Below are 18,303 nucleotides of genomic sequence, written 5' to 3'. Positions count from 1 at the left end.
CAGTGACTTTGGACAAATCCCCTTCTTCCCGTTTTCCTTTTCCTCATTCAGAGGTGGCTGAGGTGGGTTACCCCTAGGATTCCAAAGCTCTAATATTTTAGGACCCCGAGGTCACAAAACCTTCTAGTCTCAAATAAGTTATCAAATTAATATTTTATTCTAAAATTTCAGGGAGAGTAGTAGTGACTATGTGGGTTGAGGGAAGGTTACCGTTGAGTAATGGCTGGCTGCATTAATTAATTGATTTCTCTACTTAGTTGTTTATTCAAGTCTTCATTAATGTAGTGTTCTGTGCCAGTGTGGCAGGTTAAGAATGGCTGAAAATGGCTTGTCACTCCCTGAGCTGAGAGGTGTGTCTTATTTTCCTACTCTCTTTCCTCTGGGCCAGGCCTTAAACTGCTTTGAATTGATGCTCTGCCTGTTCTGACCCTTTTCAGGAAACTGTCAGCTTCCGTTTCCTCCTTCTTAGAACCCAACTGCCATGTTGTGAGGAAGCCCCAGGCAGCCACATGGAGAGGCCCATGTGGGAGGGAATCAAGGCTCCCCATCAACAGTGTCTGTCAACAACCAGCATCAACTTGCCACCACAGAGGCCAACTATCTTGGAAGTGGGTCTTTCAGCCCCCTTTGGGCTGCCCTAGCCGATGGCATGTAGAGCAGAAATGAGCTGTTCACATGAACCCTGCCCAAATTGCAAAATTGTGATTGTTGTTTTATTTATTATTATTATTTTTTGAGAAGGAGTTTCACTCTTGCTGCCCAGGCTGGAGTGCAGTAGCACCATCTTGCTCACTGCAACCTCTGCCTCCTGGGTTCAAGTGATTCTCCTGCCTCAGGCTCCTGAGTAGCTGGGATTACAGGCACATACCACCGCGCCCAGCAAATTCTTATATTTTTGGTAGAGACAGGGTTTCATCATGTTGACCAGGCTGGTCTCAAACTCCTGACCTCAGGTGTTCCCCCTGCCTTGGCCTCCCAAAGTGCTGGGATTGCAGGAATGAGCCACCATGTCTGACTGTGATTGTTGTTTTAAACCACCCAGTTCTAGGACAGTTTGGTATGCAGCAATAAGTAACTAACACAGACAGAGCTCATGCTGGCATATGGGAACACAAAGATGAAGTCCCGTGTCTTAGCCTAGGTTCCTCCTCAAAAACAGAACCCAAGACACAGGTTTACTTATAGTGTAGAGTTTCTTTGGGAAGTGATCCAGCAGTAGCAGGAATGAGGACCAAAGACAGAAAGACAGAGAAGAAGGAAAAGCTAATATAAGGTGTAGTATCCCTGAGTGGTCCACCACTGTGATTGACTGGGACTTGGTCTCTCTGGGACCTTTTGAGGAACATAGAGCTATAGCTCAGAATTGTCCCCCTAGTGGGGTGTGGTAGCTCACACTTGTAATCCCAGCACTCTAGAAGGCTGAGGCAGGAGGATCACTTGAGCCCAGGAACTTGAGACCAGCCTGGGCAACAAAGTGAGACCCTGTATTTACAAAAAAAAATGCAAAAAATTAGCTGGGAGGTGGGAACTCACTGTCCAGAAGGAACCCCTACCTTCAGACACAGTTCCCCTTTTCAGAGAACTGTCAGCTTTTGTTTCCTCCTTCTTAGAACCCAACTGCCATGTTGTAAGGAAGCCCAAGCAGCCACATGGAGAGGCACATTTGGAGGAAAATCAAGGCTGTAGTCCCAGCTACTTGGGAGGCTGAGCTGGGAGGATAGCTTAAGTCCTGGGAGGTCGAGGCTGCAGTGAGCTGTGATCTCGTGCCAGTGCACTCCAGCCTGGGCAATAGAGCAACACCTTGTATTAAAAAAAAAAAAAAAAAATGTCCCCCTGAGGGAGAAAGGGAGGAGCAGTTGGTCACGGGCTCCCACCTCCCATTGGCTGGGTCATTCTATGGAATGCTAAGCTCCCTGCACCCCCAGGATGTGCAGGAGAAGACGCCATGTTGGCTCCTGATGGTGCCCCATGCTATGACATCAAAGAAGTCACAGGAGAGGAAGCAGCAGACATTTGGCATAGACCTCAGATGAGTGCTGGCCATATGCAGTGGGAGGAACCTATGTGGAACAGTTTTCTCTGACCTTGGCTGGAATCAGAGGTGAGGCCAAGAAGGTAGGAGGTGACTCACAGAGGGGTTGGGGGTGACAGGGACCTTTGAAGAGCTTGCAGACTCAGGTTTCTGCTCTGCACATGAAGCCACCTGGCTATAACTGGCTGAGTCTGAAGGCAGGGGTTCCTTCTGGGCAGTGAGTTCCCACCACCACGTTCAGAGTCTGAATGTGAGTATCCCCAGGACACCCACGACGCCTGGCTGGTACTGTCCTGGAGGCAGTTGCCACTGGCCGGTTAGTGCTTCCTGCAGAGTCCTGGGCAGCGCCAGCCAACTTTTACCTAGAGCTCTGTTCTTTTCCTAGAAAAGTTCCAAAGCCTTTGTCTACCTGTCTAGTCTAAACCCATTCACATCAACATCTGAGGCATTTGGAGTCCTCGGGAAAAATACGCTCAGGCTGGCTGACTTGAGAAGCCCTGGGCAGCGCCACTTCCTCAACTTTGTGGGTCAAGGGAGGTGAATTTCCAGATTCTGCTGGAAACCTGAAACCCACAGCAAGGCCAGCCTCCTGAGAAACACTTCTGAAATTATGGGGCCTGGATAACACAGCCTCATGGTATTGGAGGTTTGGATTAGGTTTAGAAACCTGTTTCGGTTCCCAGGTGCTGGGAGCCATGTTCCTAGAATATTAAGCAGGAAGGACACAGGGTTACCTTGGTTCTCATTTCAAAAATCTGGGCCCTGGGAAAAACCTGTGTTCTCTCAGCCTTTTGAGTAGGTAGAAAAGCGCTTAACGGGAAGCGCCAGAAAGCCCTCTGAGTTCTCTGGGGGACACATCTTAAGCAACACCATGAGGCACGCGCATGATAAAATGTTCATGGGTGAGAGTCGGACTCAGTGCATTTTAGTAAGGCCGATGCCCTCCTGAGCCAAGTCAGAGGACACTGCTGTTGGGGCAGGCACTTTCTGAAGAGGGCACTATAAGGATGGTTAACTTCTGTTTTGTTTTGCTCAAATTCCTCATTTGACTTTTCGTGTGCAAGTTCTCAGAGAAGTTCTGCTTCTGAGTCCGGAATAGCTTTCCATCCAAGAGTGGACACTGTGGTCTCCCTCGGAGTCCAGAACAAAAGGGTAGCTCGTACCCAGGGGCCATTACACAGGTGGGCAGGGTGACGGACTTGCCCAGGGCCTGTGTCCTTGGAGGCAGTGGATGGGGCAAGAGCCCTCATCTGGGGGTAAAAGATGTGCTTCTGTCTGGGGTTCTCCCACTATTAGTCAAGTGACCTTGAGCAATCCTTCCACCTGTCTGAGCCTCAGTTTCCTTGTCTGTCATGGTTGAAGCATTCTCTGCCCTGCCTGTCTCACTGACCTCAGTCAAATACTGGGTATGTGCGCATCGGCTCCCACAACCAAACGCTGGAAGACGGGTGGAGCTGCCTCCAGGGCTACTGGATTAAGGAAGCAATCTCTCAATCAATCTCTCCTCTCTTTTGCTTCCCTTTGCCTGTTGGCTTCTTTCTCTCAATGCTGGTATCGCAGCTACAGGCTGCTCTGGCCTCCTGCACTCCTTAGAGCTTCACAACCAAAAGGAAGAGAACCCCAGCAGCTGTACAAAGAAACCCCCCAGAATCACTCATCCTGGCTGGGGGTGTGGTGGGTGGGTTGAGGATGGGATACTTTGATTGGTCCATTTTGGGCCATGTGCCCATGACTGCTCCAATCACTGTGGCCCAGGGCAGTGGAGCACGATGATTGGTCCACTTGGGGGAAGGCTCACCCTGTGGCCAGGGGACGCACTGTGGCCGGGAGCCCGCATCAGAAACACCAGGCTGCCCCTACTCCTCTAGGGCACTGATGTGTCTTTTCTGTGTCCTTACATATGTGACCCATCCCAGTATCTGACATGCAGTAGGCACTTTCTACATGTCTGTGGAATAGCGTTGACAGTGAGGTTTCTGACACTCCAGAGTTACTTGAGTTAGATACCTGCTTCTGGACTTCACAGCACCCATCCCTGTTCCCAAGTACTGCTTATGTTCAATTGCTTGTTAGCGTCCTGCATTAAAACGTGAGCTCCTCAAAAGCGAGGACCTTGTCTGGCTTGTTTACCGCCGGGTCCTCCGTGCCTGACAGCCTCTCGTACAGATAACTGGTCAATTAATGTTGGTGAAATGAACATCAACTGTCTGTGAGCCTCAGTGTCTTGACAGAAGGAGCCTGACTCTGCCCTTTCAGGTCGCCCAGCGCCTTCTCCATCCCTCTCCATCCTCACTTCCAGTTTCTGATACTCTGGGTGCAGTTATGACTTAATGTATGCCCAAGAGCCAATTCTAAATACATTTCTGTGCCTTAGGTTCTGTTGTTTATAAACACTAGTGAGACCATTGCTTTGACAAAGGTGCTAAGATCTACAAACATTTATATTTGTGTAATCATCTTAAAAATGAGTACTTTTTAATGTTGAACGTTTTAAGTGAAGTTCAAATAGTATTTGCAGTAGCGAGAGGTGTTTCATCTGCACCAGAATGAATTCTCAAAAGCTTTACTTTGCCAGAATTGGATGAATAAAGTGAACCATTATTGGAATTGTTTGATGTTTCAATTGATGCATCTGGTGACGCTAAAACTGGCATTGTTTCACCATATGTTATGTGAAATTCTACTGAGATGCTATCCAGTGAATGACCACTGCTTTATTTTCAGCTTGCATATAAGAAAACTTAGAATACAGAGCAAGCTCGATTTTAAACTGCCACCTGCTCAGTTGCCCCTGTGCATGTTAAATTGTGGATTCCAGATTCTGGACAGGCTTCTTCTTCTTAACTTTTTTTTTTTTTTTTTTTTTTTTTTTAGGTGGTGTCTTGCTCTGTCACCCAGGCACTGGAGTGCAATGGTGCAATCTTGGCTCACTGCAACCTCCACCTCCCGGCCTCAAGTGATTCTCCTGCCTCAGCCTCCTGAGAAGCTGGGACTACAGGCACGCTCCATCAAGCCTGGCTAATTTTTGTATTTTTAGTAGAGACAGGGTTTTGCCATGTTGGCCAGGTTGATCTCGAACTCCTGACCTCAGGTGATCCACCCGCCTCAGCCTCCCAAAGTGCTAGGATTACAGGCACAAGCCACCACGCCTGGCCTGGATAGGCTTCTTAAAGTTCCTATGAACCTTTGGGGTAGCTGCTGACGCTTTTTGAGCAGATTTCTTGGTAGTCGGTGGCATTGCTGTGGTTCCTGGCAGATGGTAGATGCAGAGAACAACTTTGTGCATGTTACAGTTTCGTCATTAACTTTCTTAAAAAAGAGAAAGTTAATATATTTACATTTTCATTACTCAGGCACTTTCCTTTTTTGTTGAGTTCATTGCTACCAAAAGGGTTTATTGAAAAATGAAAACGCAGTGGCAAACAATAAGATAACTAAATCGCTGTAGCTTTGTAGCGCGTGGTAAGTGGCAAAGTCAATGCAGCAAGGCCATGGGGACTCCCCTCCGTGAACTCTTCTTCCTCCCAGCTCCTGGACATACTGCCTATGTGCGTGGCTTGTCTCTCACTTTTCCCACTGACCCCAGAGCCTGGTGGCTTCATGCATCTTGCGGTTGTGCAAGTGGCTGAGGCACTGAGCAGTTGGTGGGAGCAGAGGTGCCGCGTCCTTCTCTCAGTACTACCATCACAGGAAGAGCTGGCTCTCCTCAGTTACTTGTGTCTGCCTGCATTTCAGTGCCTCAGGAATGGCCCGGGTGCTGTATTTGAAGGGTTCCACTGAGTCAGGAGAGTGTTGGGAGGGAGAGGCAGGTCAGCGCTCTGCCTCTTCCAGTTGCAGCCTCAAGTGTAGGTGAGAACTTGCTCACTGCACACCCCATGTTCCTACGCACCAGGAGAGTCCCACACCATAAGATGCAGTCATGGCAGGAGCTGAAGCACAGGTGGGGAGCTACCTGCCTCCCCCAGCTTCTTTTAGAGCAAGTCTTCAGTGAGCTCCACTAAACAATGCAAAGCTGGGGTGCACGCCAAAGCAGGCCCAACACTGGGATAACAGGAGTCACCCAGGACAGACCCAGACAATGCAGAACGTATGGTCCCTTTATCCACAGGCTCTAGCAGGTATTCCAGTTTCAGATGGATTTGAGGACAGTTTCTCAGTTTGGGGGTCTCCACTTCTGGGTGGTGTGAGAGTTTAGGCCTTGCATGAGTAGGGGGCATGGGTGGGAAGTCCCACAGTTGTCTCGGTGTCTAGCCAGTGTGTCTGCTGTAAGAGGGTGCTCCCTGCTGCTGCCTCAGGTGGGTGGGAAGGAGGAGTTTTCCCGTGGGACCACCCATTTGCTATTCTTAGCTTGAGACAGAAAGCCCAGTTTTGACTTCCATGGAGGATGAGGCTCGAGGCCCGAGACCTTTCTTCCACTCGCTGCTGTGGCTTCCCTCCACATTTCTGACCCTGTGACTCTCCCAACTCCTCCTGACCCCTTCATTAATACAGCTCAGCTACACAGAAAATATATGTCTATCATGCACCACACCCGGGACTCCTGCAGATGCCAGTGGGGGCTGAGGGAGGAGGGCGGCTTCTCACACTGGCTCAGGACTCCGTCACCTGAAATGCAATTCTTCCCAAGGCCACTTCGTTCACCTGTGGGTTTGGAAGGCCTCGAGATCCAGCTGGGCCTGTCCTCTCCTCCAACCTTGTCCCTCAGATGATGCCAGGCCCCCAGGCCTCCTCTGCTTATCCTTGAACAAATGCCACCAAATAGTCATGGAAGTCATGTGGAAGTCAGCCAGGAGTGGGTCTCTGGCACATGGCTTGGGTAGAAGCTGTACCCACTTGCCCCTCTACCGGCTCCCACACGCACATGTGAGTACACCCATCCACGCTGGCTGTGAGGGTTTCTGGGACCCTGGTGAGGCCCTAGACAGAATCCGATGGCAGCTCTCACACTTCCCTCAGGACCATAATGGCTTCATCCATACAGTAGATATAGTTGTTCAAATGTGTTTATGGAATGAAAGAGGAAGGAAGAAATAAAAAATTTAAGAAACTCCCAGAACCTCCTTCCTCTGTCCCAAGAGGTATTAGGCAGTTCATCAAGTTTCTTGGGGATCAACACACCTGGCCATGGCATCAGGGTGAGATGGGAGGAGAGTCTCAGGTGCAGCTCCCAGCAAGGCTGCCTCACCTACTGGGGGCTCCTGTGTCCTGGACTTCTCTGCCAGGGCTGCAGAGGGCTGCTCTGCTCCTTCTGCAGGGCACCCTCGCTAAGTACCCCCAGCCCCCTAAGGCAGCTGACTCTGCCTGGAAACACAGACACCAGGCACACCTCAGGTGGCACAAACTAGAAAGTAGGTGGCAAAGGAGAGCTAGGCGGGATGAGCTAATGACATGAGCCTGCCTTATTGGGCACAAGGGGTGCAGCAGGCAGGTGGCAGAGCAGGGCAGGGGCAGTCTCGGGCTTGGGAAGAGGCAGTACATGGTGACCCCCTCACTGTTCTGATTTTGAGAGCCACAGTCACCTGTCAAACCAACAGCTCCAGGACGTGTGCCACTGTTTGCATGAGAGGCATGACACCCCTGGGAAACAGCACGGAAGCAGGAGGCTTCTGCTCTCTGCTGTGTGACTTCGAGTAGGTTATTTTCCTCCTTGAACCTTGAAACCCTTGACACATGGGAATAGCAAACCTCACCTTGTCTTTCTCCTAGGACGTCTTAGTGAGAGAGGGACCAGAGACACCATCCCACAGCACCTCTACTTGACAAGATAGAGCTGGGGCCCAGAGATGAAAGGGACACAGGCAGCATCACACAGCAGATCCACGGCAAAGCGGGCTCCAGGCCAGGTCTCCGACCTCTGGGACAGCACCTGCCCCCTGCCTGAGTCCAGACAGTGCAGATGCTCCTGGGAGGAAGAGTTTTCTAGAGGGCACATGGCTCTGGGTCCTCTTGTGGGAGACCTGCGGGCTGGACTGCATGCAGTGAAGCCTGTGGTGGAAATGTCAGGAGGAAGAATCCTAGGATAGATTCTCCTTACATGGCATGGGATTCCGCAGAGGGCTTTGCTGGTGTGTGGGGCACCCTCACTCTTACTGGCTTGCCCCCATGGGTGGCTCCATCTTCAGCGGAGCTCAGGCTTGTCAGCATGTGAAAAGTACCCCCAGAGCAAAGCTCTGTGCTTAGCGGAGGTCCACAGCCATCTCTTGTCACTCAGAGGAAATAATTTGGATTGGATTTTAGGTGGTAGCAGGTGGTTTCCAAGACAGAGACCAGATGATGGCATGGGTTTGTTTCTTTTAATCACGAGAAGTCTCTCTGTGGGTGCTGAGCTCACCGTGCCGCAAGGCTCATGGCTATGGGTGGCTGGTTCCCAGTCAGTCTCATGTGGCAGTCGGGACCTTCTACTTCCTTGCCTTCGTTTTCTTTCCTTTGCTCGCTCTTTGGGGCTTCAGGGCTTCCTCCTGGCCTGTGTGGCTGGTGATGGGGGTCGGGATAGGGGTGGGGGCGTTGAGGTTCAGAGTCTTCTTCTGAAGCTTCAGGTCCAAGATGGCGAATGTGTTCTGGATCTGGCGCTGCAGCAGCTCCTGCAGGAGCTCCATCTGGGTGTGGACTGCCTGGCAGACGAGGCTCTCCAACTCCTGGAAGGAAAGGGGAAGGCCGATGAGCAGGGCTGGGGAGCCTCGCCGGATCCAGTTCTCAACTCAGTCCCTGTTGCAGGTACGAGAATGTGTCCACTGTCCACCCGTCTCACCCTGCCCACGGGCCGTGGTTGCCTTGATCTCTGGCTTCTGGTTGACTTCAGCCAACTAGGGGCAGGAGGTCTGAGGGTGGGGAGGTCCTCATCTTCTGACTGGCTGTGGCCTGGCCATGGCCACGGACTATGGGTAGTCACATTCCCTGTCCCTCAGCCCTTGCCTATAACTAAAGCTCTCTTTTTGGATTCCAATAGTCACTCCCTCCCTTTTCTTTTCTGGCCTAGAGTGACGGCCAGGCTGTTTGAGTGTGTCATTTGTTCTGGGCCCATCGGCCAGTGCCGTATTTCCTAAAGACCCTACTTCCTGGTCAATGCAGGCTCCATCTGGATACCCTGGGCCCCCACCATCCTCATTCTCACCTTTCAAAGTTCTAGTGGTAGCTTCATGGGAGGGGACAGGGGAAATTGCTTCAGAGAGTGGGTGTGTCCTCCACCCAGCCAGCCATAGGAAGAATGGAAATGCAGCCACTGTCCACCCATCATGTTAAACAGGAAACCCTGTTGGTCAACTCCATCAGAGTTATAGCCCACAGAGCCTGGATACATGGACCACATAACTGTGTTTCTCTAGGTTCCCTGCCCGAGCAACCACACAGCAGAGGAGCTATTGTCAGGGGACACACTGGAAGCAACTGGTTGGCTGTAGTGCATTTCTTTGAGATCTTGTATTCACTTAAAAGATATGCAAAATTGTGCATTTGCCCCAGAATATCCTCTTGTTGTTTTTGTAGAAAACAACATTATTGGGGAAGGTTGTGCTATAAGAGAATGCGTGGTGTTTTTTGTTCTATGCCCTTGAATGCCCCATCTCAGGTGCATAGCTGGGGCACACAGTGTAGGGGGCTCTGGCTCACCAGCTCCGCCAGGCAGGGGCCAGCAGTGCCATGCTGGAGGCTGGGCGGCGAGCTGGGAGGAGCAGGCAGGAACAGCTGTGGGAAGTGCAGGGCAGTAGGGGCCACTGTGGCCATGCCCCACCCTGCTCCGTGTGCTAGAGCAAGGTCCCTGCAGGGGGCCAGAGACATAGACTGTTGCATGGGTTTTGTTGGGTCTTTATTGAATGTCTTCGTGAACTAAGATCACATGGCCCCCTGATGTGCTATTTGTCTGGAGATTTATCCTTGGATGAGCACCATCCAGGCTGCTATGCTCATTGCTCTTTAGAGATTTTCCTGTGTGTGTGTGTGTGTGTGTGTGTGTGTGTGTGTGGTGTGTGTGTGTGTGTAACCCTAAAGGAATACTTCCCAGGGCCATTTGCTCTTCAGCTGATGATTCAGAAACCAAAATCCCTTGGAACTCACAGGCCCTGCAACTCCCCCACTCCAATGCCTGAAACAGAGGCACATACATACACACACACATGCACATACTTGTCTCTCAAAGTATGTTCAAAGATGATGCAACAATGATGACTTCAGTGCCTATGTATAGCTAAGAAACTAATGTAGGCTTGGCCAGGCCCTCAAGAAGTCAGCTACCCTGAGGCTGGGGTCGTCACGGTCATTGAAGAGCTGGTCGTGGGAAATGCTGGTAGCTAGAGCCCCGGTGGTCTGGCAGAACCTCCAAGAGGGCAGCCCAAAGTCTGAGATCCAGGCACCGGATCCTCCTAAGTCTTCCCTGGGCCCCAGCTCCAGCCTTTGTCTCCATGGTCACATGACCCTCCCCAAGCTGTCCCCATGTCCCTGCCTCCTCCATCTTCTCCCCCAGCCTAGGGGCATGCCAGCTCTGGATAATCTGCAGCAGTTCCAAAGCTGGAGTCTTTTTCCTGCCTCTCTTGGTGGAATCTGTCACTGAGCAATGACACAGAGGAAGGAACTTAGACTTCAGGGTCAGCCAGGCCTCAGTCCAAATGTGAACTCTACCACATGCTAGCTTGGTGACCTTGGCGAGTTGAAAAGTTCTCTGAGCCTCAGTCATCTCATCACTAAAATAGGGACATGAATATCTACCTTTAGTCTACCGCGAAGCCCGTGGTAGACTCTTGATTCCTCCCTGCATCTCTCCCCCTCCCCTGTGTGCCACTGAGGAGCTCCCATCTGCAGTGACTCCAACCCTGGCTGGTGTCTCTGCAGGCCCAGGTGCCCACCCACGGCAGGGGGGCAGAGCCTCACCTGTCTCTCCAGGACCTGGCCGGGCTGCGCAGGCGCGGCGGCAGCGAAGGCCTTCTGCAGCGAGTTCTCCCGCTCCAGGCGCAGCGCCTCTTTCAGGAGCAGCACGTCGGCGCGCTTCTGTGCCTCGGCCTCCGTCAGTGTGGCCACCTGCTGCTCGTGGATCCACAAGTCCCTGTCCATGCCCTCGGCCAGCGGGAGGGGCTGGGGTGGCATGCACACCTCCAGGTGGGCAACGGTCAGGTCGACCTGCTGGTCCTGGCCCAGGACATACTGGTAGAGTTTGTAGTGGCGGATGAAGGTGTGGTGGAAGTAGTCACAGAGGGCCAGCAGGTGGGTGGTGTTGAAATGGCCCCGGTAATCTCTAAGCTTGTTCCCCAGGATCGTCACAGCCTCAGTAATGGAGCAGCCTGTGGGCACAGGGGCCAAGAACAGAGTGGGAGTGGGACAGAGCTGCCCTGCCAGGCAGTGGATGTGGGCTCTGCACCCCGACAGCCTGGTCACAGAGCCCGTGTCCCCACGGCATTTTAAAAAATTATTTATTTCTATTTATTTTTTTGAGACGGGGTCTAACTCTCACCCAGGCTGGAGTGCAGTGGTGCAATCGTAGCTCACTGCAGCTGCAGCTCGCTGCAGCCGCCAACTTCCAGGCTCAAGAAATCCCCCTGCCTCAGCCTCCTGTGTAGCTGGGACTACAGGTACCTGCTACCAAACTTGACTAATTTTGTTTATGTTTTGTGGAGATGAGGTTATCACTATTTTGCCCAGGCTGAACTCCTGAGCTCAAGCGATCCTCCTGCCTCGGCCTCCTAAAGTACTGGAATTACAGATGTGAGCCACCATGCCGGCCCTAACTGCAATTCTTATTACCATGCATTAGCTTTTGAAAGGTATCGAGTGTACCACGTTTCTTTTTTTACTTGCAGTAACTTACACTTATCCCATTTTTTTCTTACATGATTACCCCAGTATAATCATGTAAATGTGATTATATGATCTCAGTATAATCACATTATCATTACCAGTGTTTTGTCTTTTTTTTTTTTTTTTTTCGAACTCCTGGGCATAAGCGATCCTCCCACCGTGGCCTCCCAAAGTGGTGGGATTACAAGAGTGAACCACCACACCTGGCCAGTATTGTGTCTTTTGATGCCTGTTTTAAAGAGTTACTTTTGCTGTGCTTTATCTTGTTTCTACTTCTAACTCTTTAGGAAGGAGATGAGAATGTAGAAAAGGAATTCCCGTAAGAGTGGAGTAGGAGGCAGTGGGGCGTGATGGCTCACACCTGTAATCCCACCACTTTGGGAGGCTGAGGCCTGTATATCACTTGAGGTGAGGAGTTCGAGACCAGCTTGGCCAACATGGCAAAACCCCGTCTCTACTAGAAATACAAATATTAGCTGAGTATAGTGGCAGGTGCCTGTAATCCCAGCTACTTGGGAGGCTGAGGCAGGAGAATTGCTTGAACCCAGGAGGTGGAGGTTGCAGTGAGCTGAGATCGTGCCACTGCACTTCAGCCTGGGAAACAGAGCAAGACTCCATCTCAAAAAAAAAAAAAAAGAAAAGAAAAAGAAAAGAAAAAAAAAGAGTGGAGCAGGCGGTGATTGATTGATGCCCAGGCAACTGCTGTGCTGGTGGCTCATGTTGCAGAGTTGGGAAAATATTATTTACCCCATGTAAAGGATTGGCTCTGAGGGCAGCACCAAGGGCAGTGCTCCTTGTGGGGGTGACCCATCTCCCCACTTCTCTCCTCCTCTCCCCTTCACTCCTCCTGCTCACGACTCTTTCAGGTGCTTAGCACAGTGGTCAGAGGCAGGGCTCTCCCATCATCTGCTTGGGTCTTGACAGAGGAGTTGGTTCATGAAGGGTCATGACTGAATTACATGCCTACCCTGGTGAGCAAATGAGCAGACACCAGGCAGAGAGATAGGCAAGTCAAGGGCAGCAGAAGAGCATGGCCCTGGCATGGAGACCTGGGTTCTCACAGACACAGTCCTAGAAGTGTACTGTGGACTTGGCCAAGCCTCTTCTGCTCCATGAATCAGTGTCCCCCTCTGAAGAATGAGGGCTTGGGCCAGGCACCCACCAGATCATGTGCTTTGGAGAATTCCACAGTTCCTTCTGTCGACAATGAAAGTAACATGCTGTAGGCAAGGAGCCGGGCTTTTCCCCGAAGTAGGGGACCTGGCTTGTCCACAGACTCCTTCCTTTTCTCTTCCTTCATGTGAGCCCTCCATGGGGCCCTATGCGGTTTCCCCACCCCCAGCTAGAGTGGTTCATGCCCCTTCAGCAGGGACTGTCTCAGTCTTGCCCACGAGGTTGTTTTGAAGTCTCCCCACCCCCCATTCCCTTCATGTTTCCTCTTGGCTGGTCACTGAGGCTGTCTTGCTCTGTATGGAAATATTCACCTTGAATCTCCCCAAAATACCCAGAGGGTGGAGACATCATGGTCTTGGGGAAATATTAGCAAAAGGGGCACCACTCCACTTGGAGCCATGTTAGGATGTGCTGGGAGTGACGCCTGGATTCTGGCAATCTCAGCCTCCTGGGGGAGGGAAGGAGGGACTGCTCCATTATGCAGAATCACAGACTGGAGGCTGTACTTCTCCTTTCTGTCATGGCAAACCAGCAGGCTTGGAGCCCAAGGGTTACACTCCTCTCGGGAGGGTACTGGGTTTGGAGGTCTGAGATACTCGGTCTCTCTTAGATATGACACGGGCCTTTTTCTCTCAAATGTAAAATTCAGAAGAGTGATACTGACTTCACAGGCTTGTTGGAAGGGTCAAATGGGGTAAGATGTCCAGCTTCGTACAGAGCCTAATACAAGCCAGCAATCAATAAATGCTGTAGAAAGAATTTATTTCTACCTTTGCAAGAAAAGTATCTCCCTTCCCCTTTCCGCTCCACCATCCAGCCTTCCCTCTATTCCTTCCTTCCTTCATCTCTGTCCATCTTTCCATTCATCCATTCTTTCACCCACCTATCCATCCATTCATCCATCATCCTTCCACTTATCCATCCATCCATCCATCCATCCATCCGTCCATCCTTCCACCCACCCATCCATCCACCCATCCATCCATCCATCCATCCGTCCATCCTTCCACCCACCCATCCATCCACCCATCCATCCATCCATCCATCTGTCCATCCTTCCACCCACCCATCCATCCACCCATCCATCCATCCATCCATCCATCCTTCCACCCACCCATCCATCCACCCACCCATCCATCCACCCATCCATCCATCCATCCATCCACCCACCCATCCATCCATCCATCCATCTGTCCACCCATCCATCCACCCATCCATCCGTCCATCCATCCATCCACCCACCCATCCATCCATCCATCCACCCATCCATCCACCCATCCATCCATCCATCCATCCGTCCACCCATCCATCCGTCCACCCATCCACCCACCCATCCATCCACCCATCCATCCATCCATCCATCCGTCCATCCTTCCACCCACCCATCCATCCACCCATCCATCCATCCGTCCACCCATCCATTTGTCCATCCATTCTTCCATCCATTCATTCATCCACTCTTCCATCCATCTATTTTTCCACCCATTTGTTTATCCATTCACCTATTCATCCATCCATTAATTCTTTGATCTATCCACCCATCCATTCGCCCATCCTTCCATCCGTTTGTGAAAGGAAAAGAAAAACTTGGGAACCCAATTCACTATGCCAAAAGAAAAAAATTAAGCTGAAAGTTGAGTAACACAAGAAACTGTCTTTCCTTTGATTCCTAAGCAGGTAGCTACAAATAAAAGGTTAAATATCTCCACAGGTAGCTACTCTATGTTTGCCTTATCTTATATAAAATGCCAATTTACTGAGCCAGGGAGGAATGCATAATTGATTATTCCCCACCTGCTCCTTTTCTCTTGCAACATGTGGATTACCATACCCTCCTTCTTTCCCCTCCAGCCCACTTTCCCCTTTAAATATTGAAGCCTTCAAAATTATCTTTGGAGAAAGGAACAGAACTTTCTCCCAGGTACATCACTAACCTTGGCAAAATAACCTTCTAAATTGATTGAGACCTGTCTCAGATACTTTTCAGTTTACATATTTATCCTTCCATTCATCCAAGATTAGTTTGTCAAATGGTGACTGAACCTATAAATTGTTACTGTCTATTAATTACTCGGCACTATGCAAGATTCTGGCAATACTATGACAACAAATAAGTCATATCCCCTGCTCTCAGTTGCTTGCAGGAGAGACACAAGCAGATAATGACAGTGCATAGTAAAGAGGAACAGAGTTGGGTGAAGAACAGCATGGGCTTCAGGACCGGGTCCTCTTAGAGAAGGCGATGTGTGAGCTGCATCCCAGAGTGAGGCTGAGCCAGGGCCAGAGGTGGGGCCACTTCACAGCCCAGCTGAGTGACAGCAGAGGAGCAGGCAGCAGCCTGGCCTGGGTGGGAGCAAGGTGAGGCTTGTTGTCGTTGGCACCTAAAGGTGGAGGCAGACGATGGCAAGAGCTGCATGGAGAGGTGGGTGGAAGACAGACCCAGGGGCCTTGGATGGATGCCACACTCAGAAGCCAGGGCTCTGTCTTCTGGGCAGTGCACAGAAGGAGCAGATCTGAGTGGCAGGACCTGGCCGTCCTCAGACGTAGGGTGTGCAAGACAGAAACTGGCACAACCCCCAGGTTCTTACAGAGGATGTTTGAGGGACAGTGGGCCTACCAACAGAGAGAATACCATATGATGAGACGCTGATGTCTGACATGACCCCTGCCCTCAGACAGCTTCCCGTCTTGAAGAGGAGGCAGTTGAACAAATGATGGCCACCTTTGTATTCTCAGCCCCCAGCACTGGGATTTGTGCACAGGAGGGGCCCAATCAAAGTCTAGAGAGTAAGTGAACCAGCTCTAATATGTCAAGGTGGAGGTGTTTATTCATTAGGTCAGCAAATACTTAGTGGGGGCTTTCCCTGTGCCAAGAATTCTTCCAGGTTCCAGGGAGGTGGTTGAGGAGTGGGGAGGAAACACACAGATATCTAGCTCTGCACAAGGCTGTGTGGGGTTGGCAGCACACATGACAGGAAGAAGGTCAGGAAGGGCTTCCCTGAGGAGGCAGTAAAGGAGCTGGGATGTACTGGGTCAGAGGGGTTTACTGGGCAAAGAGAGATGGTGAAGGGCAAGGCAAGAGGGGGAGTAGCTTGTGCAAAGTCCCTGTGGTTGAAGCAGGCATGGCCCACTGAGGGACTGAAAGTTGTGGGAGGAAGGCGGTGAGCAGGCTGGAGATCTGCAGGCAAGGAGCTGCCTGGCTGGAGATGAGGCTGGATCGGCCAGGCCCTGAAAGCCCCTAGCATGCCCTGCCCTACAGGGGTCCCACTCCCAGGACCACCATCTGGCAGAGGACCTCTCCACTGCCCATCTCCCTACCCCCGATGGAGTCTTTCTCCAGAGTACTCATCAAGATCTTTGATCTTGTGCATTTTACTGATGTGATTTGTTCTTGGTCATTTTCCCTCCACTATCACTCAAGCTGCGAGGGAGCGAGAGGCCATCTTTTCTGTTCACTGCTGGGTGCCAAGTGCCAGAGCAGTGCCCAGCTCCCAGGAGGTGCTCTGCAGAGAACGAGAGACTTGTTGAATGGACACAAGGGAATGGGCGGCCACAGCAATTTCAGAGGCCATGGCAGGGGGATCCCTTGAGCCTGGGAGTTGAAGACCAGCCTGGGCAACATAGAAAGACCCGAACACTATAAAAAAAAAAAAAAGCCAGCATGGTGGTGCATGCCTTTAGTCCCAGCTACTCAGGAGGTTGAGATAGGAGGATCACTTGAGCCCAGGAGGTCAAGGCTACTGATCGTGCCACTGCAGTCCAGTCTGGATGACAGGGTGAGACCTTGTCTCACACACACACAAAAGGATTTATTTAGGGAACATTCCCATGTGCCAGGCGCTGGGGGATGTTGCCTGTGGCCAAGGCTTTCACCATGGAGGCTGCTGGGCTGGCAGAACAGGCCCCAAAGGCCAGGCCCACCCAGACATGGTAGAAAGGTTTCCAGCAGGTAGTGGGTGAGCGGAGCCAGGTTCCAGGGAGCCAATTCTGGCAGCAGGAGGAACGAGCTGTGTCAGAAGGAAGGGCCAAGGCCTCGGCGGGGATCAGCCTAGGGCAGGGTCCAGGTCCTGCTTCACTGACCAGAAGCTCTTGGCTGCTGCTGCCCTCAGAACAGCAGAGACCCCCTGGCCCCACACGCCCTGTGTCCCTTCCTGTCCTTTCACTCAGAGCTGGGCATCAGAGCGTGCAGGCCTGCCATCAATTGGCAGGAGCTTCCCTGCAGGGATGCAGTGAGATAAGAAGGAGCTCTGAGAGGCCAGGGCATCTGCACATGCCCCGTGTCGGGGGCACTAGGCTGGAGTCCAGAGGCTGGTGGGAAAGGCCACCCCAAGCAGAGGGGCCAGGAGCAATGAAGGCCAGAGGTGAGCGGGGCACAGCATGGCTGTGTGCACAGGGCCACACCCAGCTGTCCGGGAGGCAAAGCTGGATACTGGGGACTGAGCTGGGGGACCCAGGGCTTGTGGTCAGTTTGGACAGGGTGGTTCATGACAGCCCTATGTGCCGTGTGAAAGAGTTGACTTCATCACGGAACACCAGGACCTCCAAGGATAGCGTACATAGGATTATCAAATTCCTCGTGGTTAAGAACCTGGTGGAGAGGTACTGAGGCCAGACGTGAGAGGTTGGGGCCATCCCAGAGGGAAGACGGTGGCCGCATGGAGGACAGCAGAGGCTGCCCATCGAGGGATCCCAGAGGGTGAGCAGGCGTGCGGCCATCATTTTTGATCAGCAAGCTGGACTCTGGGCCTGTGTGTGTGCGACAGTGTGTGAGCTTCATCAGATGACTCATCACACCTTCTCTGAACTTGCCAGAAGGTGCCCTGCTCCTCCTCCAGCCTGGCCTGGCCTGACGGAGATGGGGTGGGGTCACCTACATCCTGCAGCTGTGGGTGGCTGTGTCTGCCTCCTTGGCGAAGGCCAGCCCCTGAGCCCCTCTGTTCAGCCCCAGCAGCCGTACACAGAACCCAGATCTGAACAGAGAAGTCTGCCAGGCTCAGTAGTGTGAATGTGCTCAGCAGCCGTGCCTGGGTGTCCTGGCGGCTTATCATCCTGGCCGATGCCCTACTGTGGCCATGGGCTGTGGCCTGCTCCTAAGAGGTCATACAGACCAAGTGTAGACCTTGTCCTGGGTCAACAGGGAAGGAGTGCCTGGGCTGAATTCTAACTTTCGGCCCCCAGACACTCTTGGCTGGTTCTGGGTTTCAGCAAAGCTTGTTGGAAGCCGGCTTATGAGACACACTTTCTTGGCCTCGGACCACACTCCCTGGGCCTCGGGTTGAGAAGTTCCTGGTGACTCAGAAAGCGGAGGGATTAAGTCT

At 51.9% G+C, this 18,303-nt stretch overlaps 2 protein-coding genes across 2 annotated transcripts in view; one reads left to right on the top strand and one right to left on the bottom strand.

Moving 5' to 3' along the window:
* The window catches only part of PINX1 (PIN2 (TERF1) interacting telomerase inhibitor 1), a 139,268-nt gene extending 134,114 nt beyond the window's left edge, over nucleotides 1-5,154 (top strand). The window contains exon 7 of the mRNA XM_054656525.2: nucleotides 4,907-5,154. Coding sequence (XP_054512500.1) covers nucleotides 4,907-5,014 — 108 coding nt within the window. The 3' untranslated portion in view covers nucleotides 5,015-5,154. The remainder of the gene's footprint in view (nucleotides 1-4,906) is intronic.
* A 3,157-nt stretch (nucleotides 5,155-8,311) lies between these two features.
* The window catches only part of C8H8orf74 (chromosome 8 C8orf74 homolog), a 28,358-nt gene continuing 18,366 nt past the window's right edge, over nucleotides 8,312-18,303 (bottom strand). The window contains exons 3-4 of the mRNA XM_016959084.4: nucleotides 10,892-11,298; nucleotides 8,312-8,667 (exon numbers count right to left, since the gene is read on the bottom strand). Coding sequence (XP_016814573.4) covers nucleotides 8,431-8,667; nucleotides 10,892-11,298 — 644 coding nt within the window. The 3' untranslated portion in view covers nucleotides 8,312-8,430. The remainder of the gene's footprint in view (nucleotides 8,668-10,891; nucleotides 11,299-18,303) is intronic.

The sequence above is a fragment of the Pan troglodytes genome, chromosome 7, assembly GCF_028858775.2.
Source record: "Pan troglodytes isolate AG18354 chromosome 7, NHGRI_mPanTro3-v2.0_pri, whole genome shotgun sequence".
In the NCBI taxonomy this organism is placed as follows: Eukaryota; Metazoa; Chordata; class Mammalia; order Primates; family Hominidae; genus Pan; species Pan troglodytes.
This window is presented reverse-complemented; position numbering and strand designations above follow the sequence as displayed.